General features: G+C 50.7%; 1 protein-coding gene across 1 annotated transcript; it reads right to left on the bottom strand.

Annotated features, from left to right (window-relative positions):
- Window positions 1-841: 841 nt before the first annotated feature.
- On the bottom strand, window positions 842-11,394 carry LOC119357109 (probable protein arginine N-methyltransferase 6.1). Its single transcript, XM_037624097.1, has 13 exons — window positions 11,192-11,394; window positions 10,949-11,014; window positions 10,798-10,866; window positions 10,186-10,221; window positions 9,725-9,790; window positions 9,308-9,376; window positions 9,135-9,212; window positions 8,728-8,806; window positions 8,523-8,617; window positions 8,332-8,416; window positions 7,410-7,591; window positions 7,189-7,307; window positions 842-1,249 (listed from the first exon to the last, which is right to left on the bottom strand). Exons 1-13 carry the CDS (start codon window positions 11,375-11,377, stop codon window positions 1,207-1,209), a joined length of 1,173 nt encoding a protein of 390 aa, XP_037479994.1. The 5' UTR covers window positions 11,378-11,394; the 3' UTR covers window positions 842-1,206.
- Between the last annotated feature and the right edge of the window lie 366 nt (window positions 11,395-11,760).

Below are 11,760 nucleotides of genomic sequence, written 5' to 3'. Positions count from 1 at the left end.
AGCGCACACATCTAGAACACCAAATTATACTTGTCTTAAGTCAAACTTGTTTAAGTTTGACCAAGTCTACAAAAATATATTAACGTCTAGAGCACACAATTATTCTCATGAGATTCTTCATGAAATATATTTTTATACTATGTGTATTTGGTTTTGCAGATCTTAGCATATTTTTCTATATAATTGGTCAAATTTAAACTAGTTTGACTTCAGATAAATCAAGAACTTCAATTATTTTGAAACGGAGAGAGTATTATTTATCACAAGAGGCTAATGCATTATGTCCACTACTTTTTTTGTGAATTTTATCTCTGCTACTAATACAGACATGAGTTGGCGCAAATACACTACCCTTGCCCATTCATCAGAATCTGGAAATCAGAAGCTCACAATTGAAGTTTGATCCTTGCCAACCCTGATTCCAATCGATTTGTCCCCGCAGACTTTCTCACTTTCATGTGGCCTCCGCAATTTTTCATCGTAGGCCCACGCCTCCCAAGACCAATCGCCGCCTACCTACCGTACAATTTTTCAGATTTAGTGTTGGAGCAAATAGTGCCCGCATATGTATACAGGATCAGAATGAAATGTACAGCTCGGTCACGGAGTACACACAATCTAAAATAAACAACTTAGAAACAATTAGCCATATAGGTACACAATTACATTAAAACATGCTCAACTTGCACGGTCATGCCATTTTGAATTCGATTTTCATGGTGTATACCGAGAAAAACATTTGTAAGCCGACCACAAATTTTCTCGGAGCATTATGGCATGCGCTGACAGCTGTTCTATGCATGCAGATAGTTAGCGCACAAAAGAGGACTGGCAGACGACAAAATCAATGTCAACAGCGACTAAAACAGCTCACGCCAAAATTGCAATTCAACATAATCTCAAAAAAAAATGTTGCAGCCAGTTAGCATACCAAGGCAAACTACCGCCTTCATCTACTGTTACAGCAAAAACAAGTGATTACCAGACAATAACAAAAGTACTGGACGGCTGCCTGCAACTTGTTTCGACCAAAAAATCCTGGCCCTGTGCCTCCTAAGTAACATGGATATATTTTTTGAACCAATTGAGTAGAGAGTACAGCCAGGTCTTGAGCCAGGTTCGGGTCAGTGAGGAATGTGGATTAGGCCTTGGGCCCATTGGCTAGTTACCGCGGAATTGAGCTGACAGGTTGAGGGACCACGCCGATTACCGCATTGCAAAATCCTTCACCAAGTTTTGACCTCCCGTGCTGTTGTATGGAAACAAAATGTAGAGCATCAGAGAGGACGAGATTTTCTATTCTATTAAGTTTGCATTCGACAAAACAAATTATCCGTGAATGGCATTTATAACATGATTAGGCATCATACACATTATTTCACGCTAGCGATTCTGAAGTATTTGCTTGTACGTGATGGATAAGTCTGTGTACTAGGGTCCTTGTGGGGCTGCAGCACATGGTCCTTGTGGCAGTTAGGAGGATAAAGTCCTGAACCATCAAGGACTGGCTGTTAGGATAGAGTTCTTTTCTTGACCATCAAGGACTGTCAGTTAGCATCTTAGACTAGCATCTTAGACTGGCATCTTGGCAGCATCTTAGCATATGCCTTGGCTGGCTAGCAGCCTATAAATATGTATCCCCAACCCCTCGGGTTGGCATGGCATTGTGTGAGAAAAAAACCAACGAAAATTGTCCCAACTCTCCTAGTGTCATCCACATCTATCAATGCTCAGGCTGAAAGGTCTAACAAGTGGTATCAGAGCCAGGTTAACCTATACCCTGAGCATTTCCTGTGAGCAGCCCAAGTCGGTAGCAGCAGCTGCTCCGTCTGCCTCTGGTTACCTTCCTCCCTCCGGACTGTCGAGCAGCAGCTCGTCTTCATCGGCCTCCTCTTCACGCAACAGCCCCCCTACAGCGAGCCATGTCTGCAGGTCGCTCTCAGCACACGGCTACCTCGAGCATGCGGCGCCGGCAGGAGGCCGAGCGCGCCGTGGCAGAGGAGCGTGAGCGAGCGGCTGTAGCAGCAGCTGCTGCGGCGGCAAGAGTGTCGAGGCTGGCTGTAGCGGAGCTGGCAGTAGCCAGAGCGGAGGTAGAAGCAGCCAGGGCGGAGGTAGAAGCAGCAGCAGCAGCAGAAGCAGCCCGTGAGGCTACGGCGGATGCCAAGGCACTCCGCGGCAGCCCCGGCAGCTCCAGCAGCACCGCGCCTACGGACGACGGCGCCGACGCAGATCGCGCCAAAGTGGCGCAGGAGCGGACGGCGCAGTGGGCAGCCGAGCACGCCCGCGCTCCAGGTGGAGGCGCGCACCGCGACGGCGGCTGCAACGACCAGGACCGCGGCCTCTACGAGGTCCGGACTGTGGTCAGGGATGTTGGTTCCAGTGTTGGGTGGCCTACCCTCACTAAAACCAACTACGTCGAGTGGGCCGGGATCATGAAGGTCAGGCTCCAGGTGCGGCGCATGTGGGAGGCAGTCCAGGACAGCAACATCGACCACCTAGAGGATCGACGGGCACTGGACGCCCTCATCGCCGTAGTCCCGCCCGAGATGCAGTTCTCGCTTTCCAACAAGCGGACTGCCAAGGAGGCTTGGGACGCCATCGCCGCAGCACGCATCGGCAGCGACCGTGCTCGCAAGTCCACCCTGCAGGCACTTCGTAAGGAGTGGGAGAACCTGGGCTTCAAGCCAGGTGAGGACGTTGATGACTTTGCTCTCCGTCTCAACACTCTGCTGCAGAAGATGGTGAAGTTTGGCGATGCCACCTACATCGAGGAGAGAGCTGTCGAGAAGCTTTTTCGGTGCATTCCCGAGAAGTACAAGCAGATGGCTCGCTCGATCGAGTCGTTGCTGGACCTCTCCACGATGACGATCGAGGAGGCGATAGGTCGACTCAAGGTCGTCGACACCGACGAGCCACAGCCCCCCTCGGGGCCCGTCACCACCGGCGGGAAGCTGCTCCTAACTCGGGAGCAGTGGGATCCCAGCCTTGGTGACAAGAAGGGGGAGCCTTCCTCCTCGACGGGCGGCCGCAAGCGTGGCAAGCAGCGTAAGGCGCGAAGAGGCCCCCCGGGCAGGGCACAAGGACGTGCCGAAGGTGACGCCCGCGGAGGCGCCAAGGACGGCGCCGCTGGCAAGCCCAGGCCGGCACAAGACAACAGTTGCCACAACTGTGGCCGGTTTGGCCATTGGGCCAATGAGTGTCGGCAACCACGACAAGGCCAGGCTCACGTCGCACAGGCGAAGGAGGAGGAGACGGCTCTGTTCATGGCGCATGCAAGCATTGAGCTACCCTCGGCGACTCCAGTCGCAAAGGCTTTCATCCACCTCGATGAGCCAAAAGCACACGCTCTTCTCGGCGATGGCTCCGGGAAGGACAAGGCTACGGGGTGGTGCCTCGACACCGGCGCCACCCACCACATGACCGGTCGAAGGGAATTCTTCGCCGAGCTCGACTCCGATGCGCGAGGCTCCGTCAAGTTCGGGGATGCCTCCGCTGTGGAGATAAAGGGCGTCGGCTCCGTCATCTTCACCACCAAGATGGGAGAGCACCGGCTGCTCACCGGTGTCTACTACATCCCCGCGCTAAGGAATTCCATCATCAGCTTGGGACAGCTAGATGAGAACGGCTCACGCGTGCTGATTGAGCATGGGGTCCTACGCATCTGGGATCGCCAGCGTCGCCTTCTCGCCAAGGTGCCCAGAGGTGAAAATCGACTCTACGTCCTTGATGTGCAGGTGGCACAACCGGTCTGTCTCGCTGTCCGTCGAGACGACGAGGCGTGGCAGTGGCATGAGCGCTTTGGGCACCTTCACTTTGAGGCCCTGAAGCGTCTAAGTGCCAAGGAGATGGTGCGAGGCCTGCCATGCCTCGACCATGTGGAGCAGTTCTGCGACATCTGCGTACTGACAAAGCAGAGACGACTCCCCTTTCCCCAACAGGCGAGTTTTCGGGCTAAGGAGAAGCTGGAGCTCGTGCACGGAGACCTGTGCGGCCCGGTGACGCCAGCCACACCAGGAGGTCGACGCTACTTCCTGCTGCTCGTCGACAATCTCTCCCGCTACATGTGGGTGATGATCCTCGGCAGTAAGGGAGAAGCGGCGGACGCCATCAGGCGCGCGCAGGTTGGTGTGGAGGTGGAGAGCGGCCGCAAATTGCGCGTGTTGCGCACTGACAACGGCGGCGAGTTCACGGCGGCTGAATTCGCGTCGTACTGCGCCGATGAGGGCATCCAGCGCCACTACTCCGCGCCGTACAGCCCGCAGCAAAACGGCGTCGTCGAGCGGCGCAACCAGACGGTTGTGGGGATGGCTCGGGCTCTCCTCAAGCAGAGAGGGATGCCGGCTGTCTTCTGGGGAGAGGCGGTGCTAACGGCCGTCTACATCCTCAACCGCTCTCCTACTAAGGCACTCGACGGCAGAACTCCGTACGAGGCCTGGCATGGGCGGAAGCCGGCGGTCTCTCATTTGCGGGTCTTTGGCTGCCTTGCGTTCGCCAAGGAGCTCGGCCACATCGGCAAGCTCGACGACAGGAGCACTCCGGGAGTCTTCATCGGCTACGCGGAGGGCTCAAAGGCCTACCGCATCCTCGACCCAAAGACACAACGTGTGCGCACAGCGCGAGACGTCGTGTTCAACGAAGGGCGAGGGTGGCAATGGGACAAGGCGGTGGACGACGGCTCGACGCCGACGTATGACGACTTCATTGTCGAGTACGCTCACTTCAAGGAAGCTGGGGGAGCAAGCAGCTCCTCTTCACCGGGCACGTCTACCCCGGCCCCCAAAACTACATCGACTCCGGCGCCTGCTACACCGACGACACCACAACCGGCGACGCCGCATACTCCAGCCCCGGCGGTCGCCACTCCGGGCTCGTCTTCATCAGCACCAGCTCACGCAGAGCACAACCCGATGAAGTTCGCTTCCCCGCTCACTCACGACGAGGAGCGTATCGACGCGTGGTATGACGGCGAACCGCTGCGCTACCGTACGATGGATAATCTGCTCGGCGACCAGCCGGTGCCAGGACTGGTGCCACGTGACCTGGAGGCGCAGCTACAGCTCGTGTGTGAAGACGGCGAACCACGGTCCTTTGCAGAGGCCGAGAGAGACGCGACATGGCGCGCCGCGATGCAGTTGGAGATGGATGCGGTCGAGCAAAACCGCACCTGGGAGCTCGCTGATCTCCCTCGAGGTCACCGCGCAATCACCCTTAAGTGGGTGTTCAAGCTGAAGAGGGATGGAGCCGGCGCCATCATCAAGCACAAGGCTCGCTTGGTGGCCCGAGGCTTCTTGCAGCAGGAAGGAGTCGACTTCGACGACGCTTTCGCTCCCGTGGCACGGATGGAGTCCGTGCGACTTCTCCTTGCGCTGGCTGCCCAGGAGGGCTGGCGTGTCCACCACATGGACGTTAAGTCGGCATTCCTCAACGGCGACTTGAAGGAGGAAGTCTACGTGCATCAGCCACCTGGGTTTACGATTCCCGGCCAGGAGGGCAAGGTGCTCCGCCTGCGCAAGGCTCTCTATGGCCTGCGGCAGGCACCCAGGGCGTGGAACGCCAAGCTGGACTCCACGCTGAAGAAGATGGGTTTCGAGCAGAGCCCGCATGAGGCTGCCGTCTACCGACGGGGGAGTGGAGGAAATGCCCTGCTGGTGGGCGTCTACGTTGACGACCTGGTGATCACCGGCACCAAAGGTGCAGAGGTGGCGGCGTTCAAGGAAGACATGAAGGCCACGTTCCAGATGAGTGACCTGGGGCTCCTCTCCTTCTATCTAGGGATTGAGGTGCACCAGGACCACTCCGGGATCGCGCTTCGACAGTCCGCCTACGCCAAGCGCATCGTTGAGCTAGCTGGGCTCACCGACTGCCATCCAGCTCTCACTCCGATGGAGGAGAGGCTGAAACTGAGCCGCGACAGCACGACGGAGGAAGTGGATGCTACGCAGTACCGACGCCTTGTGGGGAGCCTTCGCTACCTCACTCACACACGGCCGGACTTGGCATTCTCCGTCGGCTATGTCAGTCGGTTCATGGAGCGACCAACGTCGGAACACCAGCAGGCAGTGAAGAGGATCGTCCGCTACATAGCAGGGACCCTCGACCACGGCCTCCACTACCCTAGGTGTCCTGGGGCGGCACACTTCGTCGGGTACAGCGACAGCGACCACGCCGGCGACATCGACACCAGCAAGAGCACGAGCGGGATCCTCCTCTTCCTCGGCAAGTGTCTCGTGAGCTGGCAATCAGTCAAGCAGCAGGTGGTGGCCCTGTCCAGCTGTGAGGCTGAGTACATAGCGGCCTCCACCGCCTGTACTCAGGCGCTCTGGCTTGCTCGACTGCTTGGTGATCTTCTCGTTCAAGACACCAGAACGGTGCAGCTCCTGGTGGACAGCAAGTCCGCCCTGGCCCTGGCAAAGAACCCCGTGTTCCACGAACGGAGCAAGCACATCCGACTGAGGTATCACTTCATCCGCAGCTGTGTGGAAGAAGGGAGCATCGAGGCGAGCTACATCAACACCAAGGATCAGCTCGCAGACCTGCTCACCAAGCCCCTTGGGAGGGTCAAGTTCCTCGAACTTTGCTCCAGGATTGGGATGATTCAACTCTCCCACAAGACGACGTACAAGACTTAGGGGGAGAATGATGGATAAGTCTGTGTACTAGGGTCCTTGTGGCAGTTAGGAGGATAAAGTCCTGGACCATCAAGGACTAGCTGTTAGGATAGAGTTCTGTTCTTGACCATCAAGGACTGTCAGTTAGCATCTTAGACTAGCATCTTAGACTAGCATCTTAGACTGGCATCTTGGCAGCATCTTAGCATATGCCTTGGCTGGCTAGCAGCCTATAAATATGTATCCCCAACCCCTCGGGTTGGCATGGCATTGTGTGAGAAAAAAACCAACAAAAATTGTCCCAACTCTCCTAGTGTCATCCACATCTATCAATGCTCAGGCTGAAAGGTCTAACAGTATGGACCACAAAACTGACAAATTCCAAACAATGTAGTACAGGCTGAACAGCGTGACGTAATAAAGAGTTTATTGGCCGCGTGTAGCTGGCTAAAACCGAAACCATAAGGACAGATGGTAACAAAGCACAGTTAGACTGAGTAACTGTCTCTGTTTTTGCCGATATAACAGATGTAGCATCTGCTAGAATAAAACTACAGAAGGATGGTAGACAGAAACTTACGAGCACTCCAAGTGAATATTCAGACAGCGTGGATTCTCCTCGCTCGGGGTGATTGTTACAGAGCCTTCTATGATTTGATCTTGCGTCACCCCTATAGGATCAGGGAAGTACAAAATTGTCTGCAAAAGACGACAAGAGCAAATTTAGCAGAAGGAGCAAGAATAACCAAATAAATGAACAACAAACTGTTTCGCCAAGGAAATGGCCATTTCAATCAGAACCTGGTGCCAATGGGTTGGCTCGTCTTCTGGGGCTGTGGACAGCACAACTGTGCTATCTGATGCCCTGCGCCTTTTCTTCTGAATAATATCAAGTGGACTTGAATCGGAGGACAAATTGCTACAAGACTCTGCAGGCCCATTGAACTCCACCTCAAACCAGAGACCAAAGCCGTGAATTGGAGCTTCACATCAGAGGTAACAAAATTTCAGATTCTTGTCAAGGAGAAATGCAAAAGTACTAGGTTTGCTACTGAGATTCAAATTAGATGAAGCATTCTCAATAAATAAGATAATTAGATGAAAGATAATCTGGTTGGAAAATTAGGAAAGGGGTGGGACAACATAATGAAAAGAGCAGCCATAAATTAAATTGCATTCACGATGCATAACATTAGGAGATGCACTGCCAGACATCAGCAGTTACTGTAGCAGGACTAGCCAACAAACATCAATTCTAATCGCTGTCTAGTGATGGCTGATGGGTTGTTAGCAGTGACAGCAAAATATCATTACCAATTTGGATGACACTAACAGGAAAATTGTTGCTAAAAAGTTGTATCGTAAGATGGACATCAAAGTATCAAACACTCCGAGGGCATAGTGCATCATTAGCACGCCAACAAACATTGTATCTTGCATTGGACCTAAATAACCCCCAATTTCAGTACAGCTTATGTAGCAAATGTGATATTTATTCCATCCTTGACACGCATGAGGAAATTTTAAATTGGTCGAACACTTCAATTGGAATCAGAAATACTCACCATAAGGAAACACGCTAGAGTACTAGAGCATCAGATCATTGTATCAACTAAGTTCCTCGATGCTCAAATTTGAAATGATATCATAATACAAGATAATGCAATTAAAAAGATTCAGCACATAGGAAGTGGACTGAGAAAGATCAAATCACATGAATTACCTAACATCATTGATGAAACTTTGTATGTTGTGGTGATAGACTTGAATTCCTCAACCGTAAAAGTGTAGCAATCAATGTGCTTCACCTGTCCCCAAGTAAACATGGCCCCAATAAAACAAAAGGGTTAGACATTACAATAAATCTCAACAGATAAATATAGTTATTTATCTGATAATGTTGCGAAAACTTACCACAAATGGCCAACTTATAACATTTTCTCCACCAACTATTTCAATGGAGGGCTCCTCGGATGCGAATTTTTTGGCAAGTGGCACAAGAGCAGACACTACAGCAGCGAAGTTCAGAATCATCATTGCATGCAAAAGTTACCATGCAAAATCAGATAGTGACAGCAATGCATACTAAAACTCTGGACGTAACACGACAACAACTTACTGTTTATGCCATAAACATCACACCAGAAATCAACGCTTCCTTCATATCTATCAGAATTTGTTATAGGCGCCATGAAAAGCTGGCAAAAGAAGGATCCATAAGTATTCAGGTTTGGCCAATAACAAGCCACAAAATGGTTGCTGTTTCATCCTCACGGAGGTAACAAGGTTCAGTTGTGCATGCAAGAATATTTCCTACCAGATGATGCCTCTTTTAAAACTTAAATAATTAGAGCAGCAGAGTTGTTGCTTTTGCCTACTTAAGATTAAAAATAAATATCACTAACTGGCTTCGCACAATAGCAAGCAATCCATTAACATATTTATTGCTTGTACTAGTGAAATACTTCCGTGCTATTGTGTGGCCACGTGTGTGACGAATTAAATTCTACTATATGATAATTATACCGTAGCATGAGAAGGCAGGATAAGACCCCCTGGCTTAAGCCATTTATCCCTTGCAAATAGAACACTTGGCAGCATACTCTACAGGGGAAAAAACATCAGAAGTTTAGGAATTCACAAAGGCATAGCATATCAAAAGGCAATGCAAACAATCAACATGGCTGTCAAAAAGGAACCTCGTAAAGAAGCATATAACCCATCCATTCTGATATTATTACATCAACCTTCTCCTCAACATCAACATCCTGCACAGCCAACTCAACAATAATTAACAGAAAGTGCAAACAGGGAAAATAAGAATGAAATAAATAAAATTTAAATATAGTCACAACAAAAATAGCTGAATAGAGAAGTGACATGCAAAACCAATATTAGGAAACACAAACTTTATGTCCTGCTTATGCTGACATTATTTTAACTGTAAAAAACCCAAATCTCTGAAGGAACTACATGTCTGCACACCAGCAGAAAATGCAAATAAAACTTCTGTACAGAAACAGTATGTAGCTTTTTCAGACACAGAGATCAATAATCCCAACACAGAGTGAAAGAACTATTTATAACAAAGAGGAAATGTAAAGATAGAATGTCACCTCAACACGTCCATGAATGACAATGATCTTATCAGCTAAACTGTTTGCTTTTACAATTTCACTGGCCTGCATGAAAAGGAAGAGATCAATATGAACGACCTTCCTGCTATTTGGCCATAATGGGTATGGATATAATAAAAACAGAAGTAAACAGTCTTCAAATACCCAATGTGAAGATAATGTATAAAACTATTTTTCCTTGACCATACCTACTTGTGATAATGTGTGAATTGATGTACTGAATATTTCCGTCAGGAAATTAAAGGAAATGGGTGCAAGCCTGGTTGGAAAAAATATACCCTAATTGTGCTCTTATTAGCAAAACTCGTTTCACTACATTTATGTCCATGCTAAATGGGGCAAAAAAAAATACATTTTGATACGTCGCGGAAAAATGACAAACAAAAAGAGGAAAGGACACAGGTTGGTATCAGATTACATCTTCAGAAGTAACATGTTACCTGGGTGGCGATTTCACTAGCATCCACAGCATAAACCTGTAAAAGCATTTAAAAAGAGGCAGAAAGGTAAGGCTCACTCACTATAAGAAGGTCGAACATATAGATTAGTGAAAACAGATAATTAATATTATTGCTGGTTATACTACGGGTGATTCCACTAAAACTGAAATCTGGTAAAAGATACTTATTAGCAATCATACTAGATACATGTCACATCTGTCAGGACAAACAAATGCAGAACTGACAGATTTAGAGTTCTTTTCTTCTTTTCTGACAGCATGAACAGAGTTAGGCCTTGAAATGCCATATTAGAACACTTGTTGTGGCACATGAGGATTGAGGAGGGCCATTTCATTTAAGCTGCTGGGCAATTTGCAAGCAGAGGTCTGGAAGTGCAAAATTGCACTTGGATCCCAGCACACTGAATCTAGTACTAGTTACATTGCACTAGAGCAGGAACCCACTGGTTAAGACAGCACTGTAAATTTAATTGTTACATCGTCTAAATACTCAGAACTAACAAAGCAGGAGAGACACATCTATCACCCAAGACAAACACTACGCCTCTAAAACGACCGGCCACCGCAGGAGCAGAGTTATCTCGTAGCTTACTCGTTTCGCGCCGGCACGAGCGCAGAAGACCGAGAGTATCCCAGTGCCACACCCCACATCCATCACAACCTGCACAACATAACCAACGGCCAAAATTCAGAACAGACATTCCAAGCACTTGAATCAGCCCGAGTCAGGCGAGCGTTTGTACCTTCCCCTCGATGAACTTCTGGTGGAGCATGATTGCCTCGCGGTACGCGTCGGTCCTGACCCTGTCCTGCCAAATCCAGAGTGCCGCACGGGTCAGCTCCCCCAAACCAAAACGCGACTCGGACTCGGGAACAGAACGGATCCCCACCGGCTCTGCTCGCGGTAGGGTTTAGGGGTTTGGGGGCCTCCGCGGGGAGGGAGGGTGAGCGGCCGAATCGGGCGGGCGGAGGCGAAGGGGGCTCACCTTGATCATGGACTCGTGGATGCCGATGTGGGAGTAGGACTGGAAGTAGACGCGGTCGTGCGCCTCCAGCGCGGCGTCCCCCGCCGCCGCCGGGGGGTCCCCGGCGGTGGCGGGCGGGGAGGCCGCGGGGAGCTGGGGACGGCGGCGCGCGAGCGGGGAGTGGCCGTTGAGGTGCGAGGGCAGCATGGCGAGAGGGGGGAGGGAGGCGGCCGAGGAGACGAGAGGAGAGATTCGAATGGAGGTTTCGCTGGTGCGCTCTCCCGCAGAGACCAGCTTTGCCTCCTCTGCTTCGGAAACAGAGTTTTTTTAACACATCTTTTCCTCAGACCCATTCGTGGTATTCTTTTTAACACATCCAGATGTGCTTTAGCAAAACTGTTTTTTTAACGTCGCAGGTTAATCTTTCGGTATCGACAAGAAATTTGATATACGGAAAGCGGCATCCAATTATAAAAAAAGAAAGAAAGATAGCGGCATCCAAGCAAGACTGCTCGAACTCGTAGCGGGCGGCCGGCGCCGCACTGACGGATGTCCTCGGCGGACCTGCGGGCGGCGACATCCACCTGGCG

This window comes from Triticum dicoccoides, chromosome 2A, assembly GCF_002162155.2.
Source record: "Triticum dicoccoides isolate Atlit2015 ecotype Zavitan chromosome 2A, WEW_v2.0, whole genome shotgun sequence".
In the NCBI taxonomy this organism is placed as follows: Eukaryota; Viridiplantae; Streptophyta; class Magnoliopsida; order Poales; family Poaceae; genus Triticum; species Triticum dicoccoides.
The sequence above is the reverse complement of the archived record's forward strand: the minus strand, read 5'-3'. Positions and strand labels throughout refer to the sequence as shown.